Source organism: Corylus avellana, chromosome ca7 (genome assembly GCF_901000735.1).
Source record: "Corylus avellana chromosome ca7, CavTom2PMs-1.0".
Taxonomy (NCBI): domain Eukaryota; kingdom Viridiplantae; phylum Streptophyta; class Magnoliopsida; order Fagales; family Betulaceae; genus Corylus; species Corylus avellana.
In genome coordinates this window covers 27,640-46,804 of record NC_081547.1, presented here as the reverse complement: position 1 = coordinate 46,804, position 19,165 = coordinate 27,640, and the positions used below count along the sequence as shown (strand labels likewise).

The 19,165-nt window shown below is 39.9% G+C and overlaps 1 protein-coding gene across 1 annotated transcript in view; it reads right to left on the bottom strand.

Annotated features, from left to right (window-relative positions):
• LOC132186287 (uncharacterized) overlaps positions 1-19,165 on the bottom strand; it is a 53,457-nt gene that overhangs the window by 24,727 nt on the left and 9,565 nt on the right. Inside the window, exons 3-11 of the mRNA XM_059600180.1 lie at positions 15,157-15,196; positions 14,786-15,034; positions 9,518-9,617; positions 9,357-9,431; positions 7,354-7,452; positions 6,488-6,604; positions 6,224-6,339; positions 5,936-6,035; positions 2,682-3,040 (exon numbers count right to left, since the gene is read on the bottom strand). Coding sequence (XP_059456163.1) covers positions 2,682-3,040; positions 5,936-6,035; positions 6,224-6,339; positions 6,488-6,604; positions 7,354-7,452; positions 9,357-9,431; positions 9,518-9,617; positions 14,786-15,034; positions 15,157-15,196 — 1,255 coding nt within the window. The remainder of the gene's footprint in view (positions 1-2,681; positions 3,041-5,935; positions 6,036-6,223; positions 6,340-6,487; positions 6,605-7,353; positions 7,453-9,356; positions 9,432-9,517; positions 9,618-14,785; positions 15,035-15,156; positions 15,197-19,165) is intronic.

Sequence of the window (19,165 nt, the reverse complement as noted above, 5' to 3'; positions counted from 1 at the left end):
AAGCTGGAATGGACAAGGCCTTATAGAACGACTTCACCTCAAACATACCTTTCTTAGATGGGGACCAACGAATCCGATCTACATTACCACGAGAAATCTTACAAGAGTAAAGCAGTTCAAAGAAAGACGATATCAAATCCAACTCCCAATCCTAGACAGAACGCACAAAGATGACATTCCACTCAACAACCTTATTCCTCCACTTAAAATTATCGGTCACCCACGCTTCTTTGTACCTTGCAATACTAAACAAGGAAGGGAAATCATGCTTCAACGGCTGATTATCACACCACGTATCATGCCAGAAGAGAACTTTCGATCCTAGCCCCACCTCAAACCTCACACCTTTTGCAAAAGTATCCCATCCTTGTCTAATATGCTTCCACAAACCCACACCATAAGGCCCCGACACCTCCTTCAAACACCACCCACCATCCTGATCTTCATACTTAGCTTTGATTATCTTATACCAAAGCGCCTTGCTCCCTGTCGCATATCTCCATAGCCATTTCCCCAAAAGAGCTTGGTTGAACTTATGCACATTTCGAATGCCAAGACCGCCGGCCCTTAAAGGACGGCAAATTTGGTTCCAGTTAACAAGATGCAATTTTTGTTCATCTCCCATTCCTCCCCACAAAAAATCTCTTTGAATCTTCTCAATCCTATTGGCCACACTCATAGGAACCGGAAACAAGGATAAGTAATAAGTCGGAAGATTAGACAACGTACTCTTTTAAAACATCTATTATTTTTCTCCCTCCAAAGACACCACAAAAGGCAGGAACTCCCACATAGCTACACATTGAAGACCACCTCCCAACCCTTTCCACAAGTGAAAAGGTCTACTACTCTTCTAGGCATAACCCCAGACAACTGAATATAGCACTAGCGATTTCAAAATGGAGAAGAAGATGATCCACAATGTCTCCACTTCATTTGCACACACAACACCATTCAACCACAATGACATATCTTTTCTTGAGGTTGTCCATGGTTAGGATTTTCCCTAAGGCAGCTGTCCAAGCAAAAAATGCAGCTCTCAAGGGGAACATTATGCTGCCAAATACTCACCAGTCACCAATGGGAAGGGGGCGGTCTCATGAGGTACAAGGATGATATAGAAAGACCTTACATCAAACATCCCTCTCTTGGAAGGTACTCAACGTAACTTGTCTTCACTTCCATGTCTCAACCTAAGAGAAAAATAAATTAAAAAAACCAAAGTAAAGACATTCACTTCCTAGTCATGAGTTGATCTAATAAAAGCTTATATTCCATTGGTGAGAACCACTAGATAACCGAAAAAGATTAGTTAAGTGCATGATCTCCGCACCCCAAGTCATGCCAAAATCTTAGAACTATCACCCATCTCAAACCTGGTATGACCAGAAAATTCTCCCACCCCCTCCTGATATTTTTCCATAACCCTACCCCATTTCATAACCCCACCCCATACAACCCATGAACCTCATTAGAACGCCACTCACCCCATGAGCTACCATGCTTAGTGTCAACTACGATTCTCCATAAGGCCACTCTCTCATGCACAAAGCGCCCAAGCCACTTCCCCAAAATGACACGGTTAAACAAAAGCAAGTTTTGAACCCCCAACCCCCTGTGAAATTTGAACTCATCACCTAGCCACCCCACAAGAAATCTTATGGTAGCTTTTCTATGCAATTGGCAACACAATAGAAAGGGGAAAGAGACATAAAATATGTAGAGGGTACTCTTGATTAAAGTAATCCTTCCATCCTTAGACAAGTACACCACTTTCCAATTTGCCAAATGACGCTCAATCTTCTCAATAACAACATCTCAAATAGACATGGCCTTAAAGGGAGCTCCCAACAGAAGGCCAAGATACTTCAAAGGTAAAGAAGACACCCCACAACCTAGAATATTGGCCAACCCAACAACATTATAGACATCACCCACGAGAACCAAATCTGACTTGGCCAGATTAACTTTCAAACCGCATACAAATTAAAAGCATAAGTGTAAGGCATGCACATAATGGATGTGATTTGGGTTAGCTCCGCAAAAAATCAAAGTATCTGCAAATAGAAGATGAGAGATATGAAGCATATCAAAGTTCCTAGACCCCACAAAAAAGCCTGAAAGAAAGCCCCCACCTACAGTAGCAAAAGTCATTTTACTAAGAGCCTCCATAACAATGACAAAGGGCAAAGAGGAGGATTTCCCTGTCTCAGACCACACGAGCTACTAAAGAAACTGGAAGGAGAAGCATTCACCAAGATGGAAAAATGCATTGAAAAAATACAATGCGCTATCCAATTACGTCATTTCTCCCCAAAACCACATTTCCTCAACAAGTACAAAAGAAACTCCCAGCTAACATCAATATCCAATTTGCAAAGCACACTGGGAACACCATATCTAATCTCGCTATCCAAGCATTTATTAGCTATACGGATGAAGTAAAGAGACATGGTTAATAAAATATAGTTACTCTGGCTGCTTAAATTATAAAAAGAAAGCTTAATCCCCTCCCCGCCAACCTAAAAAGAAAAACACTACAAAGTGGAAACAATGAAATAATGAGTGAGTTCAACGCAATTGCAAGTATGTGTCCAATATCATCTCCTAGATAGCTTCAGAATTGACAGATTTGAAAACCAACATCAACAAAGTTAAAGCAGTAGTCAGAAGCAACTTACTTCCCCGAGCTGCTTACAGAAAGAACTGAATATGAATCATGTGGAACGGGAGTGCTAATGTGCTTTTTAACCTGTTTGACAGGTAATGGTTCAAACAAGTCTCCCTTAAACCTTCCTGTTTCTGATAAGGAGCTATTATTTCCAAGAGATGGATTTGCTGTGTTGGACAACTGAAAATTTAGTAGCTTTAATTCTCTTTCAACTACATACACAGCAGAATGCTCCCGGCTTCCTGATGGTGTTGGCAGGGAAGCTACAGCTGGAAGAGATCTGGCATCAAACTCACTGATAATAACACCAATATTGGTTCCAGTAGCAACAAGGTGTGGCTGCAAAGGATGTGCCACCATACAATATACCTGCAGACAACTGATAAATTGTCAACACTGCCATATTCAAGAATGAACAAATTATTTCAAATTGCACATAACAAAGGTGGAGTCCAGCAATGTTGAGAAGCCAGACAGTAGAAAATAAATCGTATTAATGTTTGATCTTGTTATCTGGTAAGAAGTATATAGTCCATATTTCATGTCTTAAAAGATTTGTTTGTCTCCCAGTGTACCTTGGGGTGCCTTTACGCTTTTTAATAAAACTTCTTATTACTTATAAAAAAAAAAAAAAAAAAAGATTTGTTTGTCAAATTTGTTAAGAAAATTACTCTATCCCACAAAAGATAGGAGTTTGCAAATAGCACGTATTTTAATGAGTTAAAATAAACGTAGCATACGAAAAATGCCTAAGATCAAGGGATGGACACAGTTAATACTAAACACACATGGGTCACCTTAAAGTGTCTTATGAAGATACTTAGGCTATTCTATTTTATTAAAATGCATTCCATTTGTAAAATCTCATCTAGTATGGGACGAAGAGAGTAACATTTAATTAAAAGCAAGTCTTGCAAAGTAGTCTGGAGATAAGGCTGGGCCAAGGGGTTTTTTGAAGCTTCTTTTATGGTTCCAATGGAATTATTTCATAAAAATTTGTAAGGAGCATTCATATGTGACCTGTTCTTAAAATGAGTGGATTGGTACCATGCCTCAATGAGTGGTGGATCTCTTGGCTTTTTGGAGAGTGCAATTTGGTAGACATCATAGCATAGTAGTGTGGAAGACGATTCAATCTTGCTTAACGTGGTGTCTTTGGAGAAAAAGCATCGATCAAAGTTTTGAATATTGTAAGAGGACGGAGGCGAAATTAAAGGCCTTTGTCTTCAAAACCCTTTTCTACTGGATGGCTGCCTATAACTGTTTTCATATTTCTAGTGTCCATGATTTCCTTGATCTTGTAAGTTTCTCTTAATAGGTGTCTCTCTTGTATACTTCCCGTGTAATTGGGGTTAGGACCCTTCGCGTTTTAATGAAATTCAATTACATTAAAAAAAAGAAAAGAAGAGTGGATTGATTTTCTCCAAATTGCTTGAACAATTTAAGAACAATATCCATGGATAATTCATGACGGTAAAGGGAAACAAAGTGAAATAATAGACGCACTATTTACTCTCAACTCTAGAATTGGATCATTTTAAAAGATATGCCTCATGGTATTGTAAATGTGGTCTAGGGTTCACCAGGGAAGATTCCTAGCCAATAACTGGGACCAAGATTGTTCATATGTCCTTTTGTTACTCTGTTTTGAGCGTAATTTTATACTTCAATAACTTCATGAGAGTCAAGGGTCAAGGGTCTGCCAAATGACATGAATTAACAACTTTGAGGAAAATGTCAGATGTAAAGGTTGTGGAACATGTCAGCAAACAGGTGCCCAGATGTGGAAAGCAGATGATTGAGGGTCATAGTCCTAGCAATATCCACCACCTTTTTCTTCCCAACTACAGCTCCAACTTGATGTAGGAGCAGTAACGTAAAGTACTGTTACAGCGTAATGATTGTTACAGTGCTAGTAATGCTATTCAAGCTAGGGTTTCTAAGTACTTATGTCTTGATTTTCTTTCAATTCTGCATGAAGCACCATGTATGAATATTGTTTGCCAGAAAACATTTTTTTTTTGATAAATAATCAAATATCATTAAACCCCATAAATTATCACATGTTATACCATCAACTAGGAAAAAGATCTTCTAGATAAGGACTACAAAATATGTATCTTATGTATAGTAGTAAACCCCATAAATGATACTGATTTATAGATGATGGTACATTTATCATTCAAGAATAATTACAAACAAGCATAAAATGGAAGCCTAAGCCAGTGATGGAAAATAAGTGAATTTACACAACTTGGTGTGAAATAACCAACCTTAAGATAGAAGAGGAAGTTTCAACAGCCAGAGTGGAACAGAGAATCTACTCCCAGAGGCTGTAACTCTCGGGTTTCAAGAAAATTTAAAAAACACAATGGTCGTTGTCTGTGTAATACAAGAATTAAAGCTACAAAGGACTTTTCTGTAGGGAACACTTTTAATGGTCTTGAGTTGAATTTTCCATGAAGTCCGTGTTCTTAAGAACACCGTATGACAAAGGTAAAACCGTTACACAGCATCCATTGTGATTCCTTCCTAGATTTAATTGCTATTATAATTTACTGAAGGCCACCCTGTAAGTCTCCTTTGTAATCTATTTCTTCAATAAGAAATGATTACTTCCCCATCAGTTTTGATAGGGTGCAGTCTTATTATACTTTATCCCATAATACTTTATCCCATATTATAGATAGACAAATAGATTAATAGGGCCTCATTCATTTTCAATGGTTTGAATAAAATATTTATAAATCCAAACCATCCAAATGGATCTATATAATATATAGGCTAGAACAGTTCAAATTTACTTGAGTTGGTGAAGCAAAATGATAAATATCTTTATATATGTACAGTTTAAAAACTACATTTTTTTTTATAAGTAATAATGATATAAAACAGTTTAAAAACTACATTGTTTTCGTTTTTCTAATTTCTTAGAATTTCTTGATATGTGTACTTCTTAATTGGGTGTTTCTCTCGTATACTTCCCGAGTACTTGGGATGCGCACTTTTGCACTTCTTTATGAGATTGGATTACTTATAAAAAAATTGCATTTATTTTTTAACTAAAACTTCTAATTTATAATTTTTACTTCATTATCTTTTATATAAGATAATCTCAGGTTCAGTGAGACTGGCTTCTAACATGAGCACATTTTCCTCCAATGATTCCTCAAAAACTGATCGAGGCTTTCTTGAGGAATTAAACCAGGAATAAGCCCTCTAGTTAAAGTTATACAAGCAAACGCCCAAGAAAAAGATGCATACCCTAAGTTTCTTGTTAGGTGCAAGCACTTGTGGAGGGACTAGTGAGGAAAGTTCGCACAATGGCCTCGTGAGGGCTGAATAAGTGGGGTGTTCAATGGCCCTGCCAAAAGTCCAAAAAATAGCTCTGATAAATAATTAAAGCAGAAAAAGGCATGTAGTCTTTAGATCAAAATTCTTTTGGATCGCTGTGCAGATCCTGTTCCATAATCCACCATACTAAAAAACCACGAAAATAACAAACTGATAGAAAATTGCAATGGAAAAGGGTATTAAAAAAAATTGGTATACCATATATGGGAATCTTTCACACAAGTTAAAATATCAAGGTTTGGAGCTCGAGGGTGACACCAAGATGCCACACTATGGCAAGCCAGTTTCGGAACAGGTTTAATACGCCGCAACTCCTGAGAAACGAAAGGGAACCATAAAAAAATAAATAAATAAATAAATAGAAAACAAAACAAAAGATAACATGCCAAAGCTTCAACAGAATTCTAATAAAAAGAAATGCATTTTACAGAACTTGAATACTCTAAAGAGTTAATACAATACCTTAAAAGAGATTGTGTCCCATATTGCTAATGTCTTGTCTGCACCAATTGTAATAAGCTGTGGAGCACCTCCAATCACTCTAGAAAGCTCAACTGCCACAACCCCACCATCATGCGCCTAGAAATCATAATTGTATTAGAAACTATGTCTCTTCATTTGTCTGGTTCAAAGAAATGAAAAACATACTAAATCTATGCCTCACAACCCTAGGAAATAAAAATAAAGATAAGAGAATACTTAGGAAGGAAAGTTAATATAGTCATTTAACTCTCCTTTTGATACTTTATAGTTCAGGTGGTGTTATAAATGTCATATGTTTTTAAATCACCATGTTAGAGCATTCACATCCGGCTTAACAAATTTTATCAAAATTTTAGCTAATGAATCGCATTTTTCTATTTTGGCAAGCCACTTTTCTAAAGCACCTACATCCCACTCTTTATTTTAACTATCCCCTTTCACTATTTCATTTAAAATATTCTTTTTTATCCACTTTCACTATTCCCAAAGATGAGAGAGAATCAGATTTATTTTTTTATTAGTATATCTTATGCATTGTTGAGCTATAGTGCTCTACAAATTTTCTAAGCACTGTAGCAGCTAGCCATTTTCTTAGCTAAAATAGCTAGCCGGATGGGGCTACTTGTTCCCCAATTTTTCTAACAGGGGCTGCCTATGAGAATGCTCTTAAGCATTTTTAGATTGGTGTCAGACCCTGACACTGCCATTTTTTATAAATAGTTATTATGCAAACAACATTGAACAGGCCCAAATCAGAGAGGAAAAATAATTAATGTATGAAGAGCCATATTAAATAATAACAATTCACCACAATAAAAGGATAATGAGAGGAGACAGAATGCTACTTTTAAGCTTAGCTTGGGTACAAGTTCTCGAGAATCTTGACCCTGGTCTGCACTCCAGAGTATGAGTAAACCATCACTAGCACCCGAGATCAGAAGTGCCTATGTCAAAAGTAAACACAATTACAAATTGTATAAGATGTAAAAGCACAAATAAGCAAGCATGCATACACTCACATATACATTCAGTACAAATTCATGATATAAATTCACAAGTTGCCACCAACATATGCACAAGCATATACATGCACTTGTAAAGTGGCACGTATTAATTTGACTGGAACAAAAACTGCAACCAAATTAGATACAGATCACCACTACCCCCTTGGACTGCCCCCAACTTCAACAATTCGTCCAATGTATGTCATCTAGCTTCTTAAATACTTGCTTTAAATATAATGTATTTCCCTCCCCTTTTATTCTTCTCCTGCTTTCTATGGGGACCCCATGCCCTTCTAAAATTTTTTTTTGATAAGTAAAAAGATGAATTAAAGAGCGCAGAGGGGTGCAACCCTAGTACACAGGGAGTATACAAGAGAGCGACTAAGAGGAAGAAAAAAAAGAAGAGAATATAAAAAGAAAGTCAGGGAAGTTAATCACTAAAGGCGCTAGCCAGCCAGCCAGCAGTCCAAGTGAAAAGAGTGTACAAGAAAAAGTGGACAAAGTCCTCTATGTTCCTAAATGAGTCATCGAAACATCTAGCATTTTTCTCACTCCAGATGCACCACATGAGACAAAGAGGGACTATCTTCCACACAACAGCACTACGAGACTTGCCACCCGCCCACCAAGAAGCATACAACTCCCTGACACAACCAGGCATCACCCAACACAAACCAAACCGAGTGAAAACGACATTCCACAAGATACGCGTAACCCCACAATGAAGAAAGAGATAATCAACTGACTCCCCATCTGATTCACACATGCAACAACGATTTACCACTACAATACCTCTCTTCTGAACATTATCCAATGTTAGTCTTCCCAAGCACGGCCGTCCAAGCAAAGAAAGCCACTCTTGAAGGAACCTTAGTGCGCCAAATACTTTTTCATGAGAAAGGGATGGGATTTGTAGAAGCAAGGATCCTGTAATAAGATCTTACCTCAAATTTTCCTTTACGAGAAGAGATCCACCACATCCTATCCTCCCCTACCCCACTCATCCTTCTAAATTTATCTTTCTTAATGACAAGGTTTGTTATAAAAAAAAAAAACAAAGTAGAGAGGAAAGGGTTAAATTTGGAAACTCTTAGATGTGGGAAGACCACCTTTTATTCCTTCTGGAATGAAAATGAGGAACACTGCAAAAGCAACTTCTGCATATAATCTCAGATATATGTAACTCCCTAATGTGTGCTTGGAATGAGATGGAGCTTATACAAGAGTTATGTGCTGTTGTATTTTCTTTCTTAGATTGCATTACAGGTATAGGAAGGCTTGAATAGTTGATTCTTATTTTTTTGACTTTTTCAATCTCTGGGATTTAGACTGCAATTTATTTTGTCTTCCACAATTTCTCCAACTTTTCCTTTGTTCCTTAGAGGTTTTCTCTTGGATTCAGCATCTTTTTGGCAATCTCAATAGTTTTTTACTCAAGTAAAAGAAACAGTATATATATGTACCTACTTGTGTGTGTGTGTGTCATACGAAAGTAATGTGCCGATGTCAAGAAACATTAAACTTCACAAGTCCGTAACTATCTTTCCAAAACCTTCCAACTCAAACATGGCAAAGATCTTTACAACCAAGGATTTTGCCTCCTTTTGCTGTTAGAATGAAGAATTGTCTCCACGAGGAGACTGCAGGATCAAATGAACTTAGAAATTAAGAGATAATCAAATCTGATGAAGGTCCAGAGGTGCAACATCATTACTTATGACTTCCCCTCAAACCCGGTATTATAAGACAACTGCAGGTAGATCATGACAAGAGTTTTACAGTAAAGCTAGCTGAAAGATAAATATAAAGAGCTGTAAATTCAACTTTGGGAACTAAAGTTTTACCTCACCAGAAGAAGCCATGAAGGTCATCAAACAAGAAATTGATCCTTTATGACCTCCAGTGTACCTTCGCACAAGCTGCAAGAAACTAGTGTTATCACAAAGTGTTCATATGAAACACTTGTACTAAAAATGATTGACCAACAACTTGACAAACCGCCAACCTTCCAAGTTATCATTGAAAGAACTCTTATGATACCATCTGATCCACCAAAAGCGACAAGGGGACCATCACCACCCGCAGATCTAGAAAGGAACTCCATACTACAACAGCCAAGAAAAAGAAAAGGGCAACAAATTATATGATGCCCACAAAAATGATTTCAGGTTTTAACTGATTCCTTTACAGGTATTCTATTGTTTGATTCAACTTCTCCATTCCAAAGCAGACTCTTTCACTACTGCGTTGAATCAACACTCAAAAATTACTTCAAGGTCTCAAAAATCCACTTAACAAAGTAATTACCACCGGGTAGCAAGGGCAAGAAGGTTCGAAAGTGAAGGTAATGTTGGCACAGTTTGCTATAACTAAAATATGTGTCAATATTCCGAAGATTTCTTTATGGTATATTTGAATTTTGCAGTTAAACTGATAACCACCTGATAGTAGTCAAGCAATCGACTAATACAAAAAAAGAAAAAACATCCAAAGCATGCCTCTTAGAACTATTTGAATGAAAATGGAGGCCACTTCACAAACTGCAAGTGTCAGTTGATCAACATTTCTGCGCTCTATAATGAATGATGACAAGATTGACTGAAGCCAAGACAAATGGGTTACAAGCAGCAGTGCCCCTTACATATTGGAACATGTTATAGGCAAGTACCTCTATTTGCATGAGGAGAAAATAGAGAAAGGAGAGGCTATATATATGTGTGTGTGTGTGTTGGTGTGTGTGTTGTAACATTCAATTAAAAGACCAAAATACCCCTGTAACAAATTCCTGTCACCAATATATTATTTTAACCTAAGAGTTTGCTTGGGATTACGGTTTTAAAAAGTGCAATTTTCAAAAATAGCATCCCAAAACACAGTTTATAAAAGTGCAATTTTTAAAATAGCACTCCGCGTTTGATAAAATTTGTAAAAAAAATACTTTTTCTGTCAATCAAGTGTTTGGATAACATTAGCATAAAAGTGTGGTTTCATGTACAAATTACCAGCAAGGACATTGTATATAACACTAAAACAACTAACAGTTGTGTATACTTTATAAGCCTAGAGGAGATTAGTGGATTGGTTATGAAAGGTAGCAAAAGTTTTAGAGAAACTGTCAGATATAAGTGGCGACCACAGTCTGTGGTCCTTAAAGATCATTCTTTTATCTACCGCAAACTACTGAAATGATGGCAGGCCTTTGGTCAGAGTATTGTATAAACTAATATAACACAACAAAAAGTCTCAACCATATGATATTCATTTTTTTGGAGCAAGATGCATGCATTTTCAGCTTGGCAAGCATAACATGCATTGTTTTTTGACGAGAACATAACATGCACTGTATATGGAAAGAAAGAGTCAGTAAAATGGAAACTAATATTTTTATTTATGAATAATAATTTATTAAAAAAGCGTAAGGCACCCCTAAATACACAAGGGGTATACATAGAGGCTCCAACCTAGGCCCTCAAACCCAAATCCCACAAACCCTCAAGGTATTGAGATTTATAGATTATAAGGTATTGAGATTTATGAGTACTCTGAGAATTGAGTAGAAGAAAGATTGGTTGCTTCACGTCAAAATTGCATACAAATTTGACCAATACAACATCAATAAAAACAAAAATACTCAATTATTGAAATTGGCATTAATTGAGACCCTCACCCTGACACACACATTTTTTTTGTTATAGGTAATCAAGGAAATATGTTAAAAAAGCATAAGGTGTATAAGAACACTCAATTGTAGTGTAAATTTTTTTTTGATAAGTAATGTTGTATATAACAAAAAGCGTAAGGCGCCTCTCAGTACATACGAAGTATACACAGGAAAACCAAAGCTAGCCCACAAAAGCCCCTCATAAGAGAACCCTAAAACCCAAAGAAACCCTAAGCCCGCAAAACGGACCCCTAAAACCCCAAATAAACCCTAAACCCACACAACAATCCTAAACCTGCAAAGCTGTCCTGCCTTTACCCCGATTAGAGCACCTATCTCTAGCCTCAAAATTAATGGAGCATTCCAAATTTTTTAGCTCTCTCTTCCCCTTAGATTTTGAAGCAAAAACCCCATCTTCACAATACTGATCCTCTTCAATAACCGAAAAAAGATCCTTAAGTCTTTTTTCGTCCCCCCAAAAGTCAACCCCATAATGGGAGCGGCTCCCATCGCATTAAGCAGCACCTCGGAATAGCCCTCCGCCCCCACCAACGGAGTGGCCGGCGCCGCCACAGCCTTAGCATCAACTTATTGTTTAGCTACGCACCTATATCGACCTTTCCATTTTGAGAATACCTTTGCTGACTTGAAATCAGAAGGATATAAGGTGCTCCACACTCACACATCATAGGACGAGAGAGGCGAAGTCTCGCACCCAGCTCAGCCACCCTTGAGGAAGAACCACCAAAAGACTCTGGGGAACCTTCCATCGAGATGGTATGAGTGACCTAAAAACTGCAATAAGAAAGTTCCATATTTAGTGGCAACTGGACCACTGAAAAGTCTTCCTTAACGGCCAAAATCGACGAAGACACAACCTTCTCATTAGGCGAAGAACGAGCAAGTGAGGAAGCGGTACTTGGTCCAAAAAACCCCCACCGGAGATAACCACTGGGATCGATAGAGAAATCACCGGCGTGTCAAAGGCAGATTCCATGCGCCTAAGAAGGCCACCCTGTACTATTGCCGACGCTAACTCCGGAGAGACAACCCCACGACCCGCTATGGTACCCGAAAACAACCCCTCGTCCAAATCTTTCAACAACATTGTGGGGAGAACCCGCCCACAAGGAATCCAGATCTAAAGGAAGACCCAACAAGGACCCAAAGTTGGGCTTCAAGTCTGAATTTGGGCCTTCACAGCCCGAATTTGGACGTGAACCCGGGTTTGGACTGATTTTCGAATCGGAACCTGAAACAGAACCTGAATCCGTATTTAGATTCAAACCCGGATCCCCCAACATATAAATTGCATACCATCCAGCAGACCTTCAAGCACCCCATCTAGGATCCAATCCAGCTCCACACGAAAAAAACCCTAGGAACTTCTTCACCCAGCAATTGACGAAAAAACCCTTCATCTTATTCCTTCGCAATGTTGATACAGCCGCCACCAGCGAGACACCATTCTTCTTCTTCTTCGGTAGGATCTACAGGACCAAGTCACTGGCTCCTCCAATTCATAGCAATCCACCGCTATACACGGCTCATCTCTGCCGCTCCCCTTCACAAGGCTGGCCGAAACCAAGAACACGTCGAGAAGGCACGAGGACAAACACTGTAGATCTTTTCTCACCTCTACACCTGATGCTTTTCATATCACTTCTACAAACGAACGCCCAGAAGAAAACCACGTCAATGAGGAAACCTTAGGAGCCAGCGATCTAGACCTTTCAATTTATGTTGCTATCATCTGATGTAGCTCACCCGCAAACCGACGCCAACCCCGCCCATTCTGGCCCTTTGGGATCCAGATGATCCCTTTCCTACCACCCTCTTCGTAGACGGCAACCTCCAAAAACCTACCTGCCTTGTTTCCATCCCCACGAACCATCAACGCCTTCTTTGCCTCGCGATAAGACTTGACAAATTCTTCCTTCACCAGAGACTGAACCGCCTCTTCCACCGTAGCCACCAACCAGGTAGAACATCGATGACCCACAAGAATGACCCCTATGAAGCCCTTCCTTTTTTCCTCCCGACGAAAATCTGAAAACCCTTCCTTCGCCAAAAAGTAGAAGGATTTTGCTTCAACGGAGAAGCGTTGTTCCATTAGAACCATGGATACATAGGCACATGCAGAGAGGATCAATGCACACAGCTGAACCCTAGCGTGTAGCGCTACCACATGCCACCGCTAAGGCAGAGAGACAAGGAAAAGTGAGAAATGTGAAGAGAGAGAAGATAGCGTATTTTTTAAGAGCAATGCATCAAACTAGTAGTGTAAATTGATTCCACTCACTTGCCACATTGTGTGGTTTGCATTGATATTTACACTAAATTATACTAGAGTTACACTTGATAACTACTTCCTAGGATCACGATTATCATAGTGATAATAACGTGATCTAATACTATGATAATATTATGATAATCCCCTTTGTCTTTTATGGTGTATATGGAAGGAAAGGAATGCTAGATGCTTCAAGGATTTGACGAGGAACCTTGAAGACCTTGTTAATTTCTTTTTGTACACTCTTTTCACTTGGACGGCAGGCTGGCTTGCACCCTTAGTAATCAATTTCTTGATTTTCTTTTTATGTTCTCCTCTTCTTTCTCCCCTTCTTAGTCGCTCTTTTGTATACTTCTTGTGTACTTGGGTTGCGCCCCTCTGCGCTCTTCTAATGCATTATTATTTATCAAAAAAAAAAAAAAAAACATGGCTTTCTTTGTGTGGACGGCGACGGTAGGAAAAATCCTCACTTTGGACAACTTACAGAAAAGGAATGTCATGGTAATGGAGTGGTGTTATATGTGTAAACACTGTGGAGAGTCCATTGACCATCTACTCCTACATTGTGAGATTGCAACTGAGGTATGAAATGTATTCTTTCAACTCTTTGGAGTGAGTTGGGTTATGCCGAGAAAGGTGAGTGGTATCTTGGAAAGTTGGATGGGTCAATTGGGTAATAGGCATGCTTTGCATATATGGATAATCATCCCATTATGTGTGATGTGGTGTTTATGGCGGGAACGGAATGCACACAGCTTTGAGGATAATGAGAGCAGCATGATTGAATTGAGGAAGTTGGCGTTACATACTTTGTTCTCTTGGAGCGGGACTTGGTCGAACTCGCATGAGTCCACCTTTTCTGATTTCTTAGAACTATATAAATCTTTTTCTAATCAGTAGGGGTTTCCCTATATACTTCTTGTATGTATGGGTTGTGCCCCTCTGCGCATTTGATAATATAATTATTACTTATAAAAAATAAAAAAAAATAAAAAATGATAGAATTCTAGCTTACTTTTTATCCTTATCTCTTCTACCTATTCTATGGACATTGAGATCATTATGAGCTGGAGTTCTCACAAGATTAGGATTCCTATGAGCTGCAGAGTCCAACTCTGCTTCCAGTTTATCATGTGCTTTAACATTCTTGTCACCAACATATTCTTTTAATCCTAAGAAGCTCTTCTAATAGAACAGAGCTAAAGGAATATGAAGCTTGTCTTTAATCATCTCCTGTCTGCAAATGTATTACTTGGTAGATCCAATTTCAACCAAAAAATTATAAAGTGCAACTACTTTAAGATAAAATGATGACTTACCATAGAAGAGACTTGTTGTCCAGATCTTGCTTTGGTACATCACGTCCACGCATTGTCACCAAGTCCAAGAAGATGGCTTTATTCTCACAACAGATGACAAGAAAATGTCTTCCTTTTGTTGAGGGCGCCGGCGAAGTAAAAGTAGAGGTGACTTGATTGACGGCTGATGGAGCCTCTGCCGCCGCAGAGCGGTTGCGCCAGAGTTGCCAAAAGCGTACATCATCATCGTAAAAATTCACCTGCTTAACACTTTAAGGAACCATGTGCCCAAATGGTGGATTCTCACATTTTAATAAGAAGAACCACTTGATTCATGAAAAGTCAAAGTAGTTAGAAAACAACAAAAATAAACAGATGCAGGAGTTCATTACCTGCCTCCTCGCATGGCTTCTGTGGGTTTTCCTTTAGGCTCTACACCAAAAAGAACATAAATAGTAAGTAGATATCAATTTTATTCTTTTCTAACAAAAAATATAATTACATAGATATAAGAGGTCGATCACCAATAATATATCAAAAGGTATTTCAGTAATAAATAACACAATAAGAAATACCTTCAATAAATAACAAGATATGATTTTATTTTATTTTTTTGTTCAAAAGTTAGAATAATTTGTTTATAGAAAAATAACAACTTTAACTCGTTCAAAATCCTCTTACAGTCATTTCCTGCTGCGGTTTGGGTGGCAAACAGTGTCCCTCTCCTTGTACCCTTGAATCCACAAGTACCAAAGAAGGACCAAGAAATTACCCGACCTCGTACATATGTAATAGTCACAATGGCATTGTTGAAACTTGCTTGAACATGAATAACTCCTTTTGGTATTCTAAGCGCACTCTTATGTAAACCAATATGCCCATTCCTACATGAACCAATTCTTGGTACAGGTTTTTTCCATATTTTATCATCCTTTATTTCTCTTATTATGATTTATTATATTATTGTATTATTTTTATTTATATATTATTTGTTCTGAAAACTTTTGTCATTCATTTCCCTCCATAGACACCACAAAAGGCATGAAGACATCATCTTCCACACAGCAGCACTCCGAGCGCTTTTGATAGTCCACCAACATGCACTATTGAAAGGCTCGTTATGCTAATTACTAATCTTGTTGAATGATAAGCGCTAAAATATTCATATTTTCAGCCTTTATCTTACATGTTTTAATCCTTAAGGAGTGCAGAGAGTTTAGAGGAGAAAAGGGTGAAAAGGAGGTAATGAAGCAGAAAAGCTATGCGGAGACAGTGAGACTGTCATTGAAGGCAACCCAGGAAGATAGTGAAGAATGGACAGAACCAGGTCGGCGGAACTATACGTTTGACAAGAGGAGCCTAAGACCGACGAAGACCCAGGGGCCAGCGATGGTTCAGGGAGTTTCGGGGGGGTTTCCGGTGGAGTATGTTATGGCTCCGACGAAGTCAATCTGGCCGGCGAATTCTGATAGAGGCCCGGTAGTGCCTCGCGTGAAAGATACGAAAGCTGGAGGTGGCGTAAAGCGTGTGACAAGAATTCCGGCGAGTGGGTCAGCAAAGCCGGCAGCGCAGTCTGAGCAGTTGTCAGTCTCTGGACGCATGAAGGGACGGGAGGGGATGGGGTACCATGCTGGGCAGACCTACTCTGAGGTAGGTATTGAGCTCCTTAACGTGAAGGAGACGTTGAGAGTTCTGAAGAGAGAATGTGACGTGGGGATGTTTAAGATTGACAGGGTGATTAATCAGATGAAGCTTAGTGGGCTTGGGCCGGGAGGGAAGGAAGTCTCAGCTCAGGGAAAGGCTGTATGGAAGGAGAAGGTGAAGGCTGGGCCGGGAGGAAATACTAATAAGATCAGAAGCAGTTTGAAGTTGAAGAAGAAGGTGGTGTTTAAGCCAAGAGGGGTTGTGGGCTCAAGTGTGGGCTATAGTCCAAGCCCATTACAAGAGAAAGGTGGGTTGGCTACATTGGCGGTTTCTGGAAAACTCGTGATTGAGTCGCGAGCTCTCACGCCTTCACCGGAGTGTTCGACGTTGGCCGGCAGAGAGCGAATAGGGGAAGAGGGGGTTGGGTCAGTGGCAGAAAGGAGTCCCAGGGTGGTTGTCGGCATGTCTGTGGGGGATGCTAGCGATTTCGGGGCCGGAAGGAATTTAAGTCCAAAAATCCCCGCAAGCCCGGTGACGGAACTTCTGCCCACTGGTAAAGACTTAACTTTTCTGACCTATATGAGGAGAAAGACTAGGCCGAAGAATAGGGACGTGTCAGAAGCTTCATCGTCGATGTCTGGGCAGTCGAAGGGGATTCTGGGACCATCGCCGGACTTTTCGCAGGGGGTGCCGGAGACGGTATTGTCATCGGAGAAGCAACAGACGGCGCCGGAGAAGCCTATGGAGTCCGGCCAGGCTGGAAAGAGTGCATGCTTGGCCACTCGGAAGTTTCTGAGGGGGAGCCCATCTCGTCGGAGTAGTGATTTGGCCGTGGGGGAGTGGGCTCAGCAGGTTCGTCAGGGGGAGGAATGGAGTTTGGCTCCGTTGAGCAATTTTGGACAGAATAGGGTGGATCGAACTTTGGCATTGCAGCTGTCTGGGTCTGATTCAGGTATGGAGGGGGATAAAATTGTTGAAACAGTGGGTTTGAAGGATTTAGGATCAGACACGATTTCATCCAGCTGGGTAGTTGGTAACTGTCTCAATTTTTGCCCAAAAATTGGAGTTTCTGATGAGGGGAAAAAGGAGGAATTGGAGGCTCTTTTCAAGGCTATCGAAGCTTCTAGGAAGCAGTACGATTCGAACTTGGGAGGTGCTTCTGCATGTGTTCCTGAACTCGAAGGCCTTGAAGAGATTGAGGAAAGTGAGAGGGGCGCTTTGGTGGATCATGAAGCTTAATATTGTAGTATGGAATGTGAGAGGGTTGAATGCCCTCAAGAAAAGGTTGCGCATTAGGGGTCTTTTGAAAGAATGGAAAGTAGATGTAGTGTGCTTGATTGAGAGGAAGATGGAGGTTATCTCTCGAGAGGTGATTCATAGTCTTTGGGGAGGTCAACATGTGGGGTGGAAGTATAAAGGTTCTAATGGTTTGTCGGGAGGGATGCTTATGATGTGGGATAGGAGGGTTGTGGAGTGTAAGGAGGAGTGTGTGGGACTTTTCACTTTGGCGTGCTCGTTTCAAAATGTAGAGGATAGATGGGTGTGGGCGTTTGGGGGAGTGTATGGTCCGAATGAGGAAGTGGAGAGAAGGGCGCTTTGGGATGAGTTGGCTGGTTTGATGAGGATTTGGGAGGTTCCTTGGTGTTTGGGCGGGGATTTTAATATTGTACGATTTCCCAGTGAGCGCTCCAATGTTTCTTATTATTCATCGGGTATGATGGATTTTTCGGACTTCATCTCAGAGAATAATCTGGTAGATATTCCGATGATGGGGGGTCAATTTACTTGGTCCAATAATCAAGAAAATGAGAGTTGGTCGAGGATTGACCGGTTCTTGTTTTCTTCGGATTGGGAAGATCACTACCCAGCAGTTGTACAAAGGAGACTTCAACGCCTGCTCTCGGATCACTTCCCATTATTGTTGGATTGCGGGACTCCTAGTGGAGGTAAGAAGGGTTTCAAATTTGAAAATATGTGGCTTAAGGCAGAGGGTTTTGTTGATAAGGTTGCTTCTTGGTGGGGGTCGTATTTGTTTGAGGGTTTGCCTAGTTTTGTGCTTGCTAGTAAATTAAAATCACTTAAAGTGGACTTGAAAAAGTGGAATGAGGAGGTCTTTGGGGATATTGGGAGGAAAAAGGAGTTATTGGGAGGTATCCAGGAGTTGGATGAGTTGGCAGAATCGAGAGGCTTAGATCAAGAGGAGAAAATCCGGAAGGCGGACAAGTTGAAAGATTTGGAGAATACTTTGTTGTGTGAAGAGATTCATTGGCGTCAAAAATCGAAAGCTTTGTGGCTCAAGGAGGGGGATCGAAATACTCGCTTCTTCCACAAGATGGCTAATTCTCACCGGAGGTACAATCGGGTGGAAGTGCTTTCGTATTAATGGCGCTTTATCCGATGATCCAGTTGAGGTAAAAGAACACATAGTGCAGTATTACCAATCTCTTTATTCGGAACAAAGCTCTTGGCGCCCTAGAATGGATAACCAGCAGTTCTTGTCCATAGATGAGGAGGATAATAGTTGGTTAGAAAGAGAGTTTGAGGAGAAGGAGGTTTGGGAGGTGGTAAAAGGCATGAATGGTTATAAGGCTCCGGGTCTAGATGGCTTTTCCATGGCTTTTTTTCAAGCTTGCTGGGGAGTTATCAAACAAGACATTATGGCGGTTTTTGCAGAGTTCCATAGCAGACGTCAAATGGTGAAGAGCTTGAATGCAACTTTTATTTCTTTGATTCCAAAGAAGGCGGATGCGGGGGAGA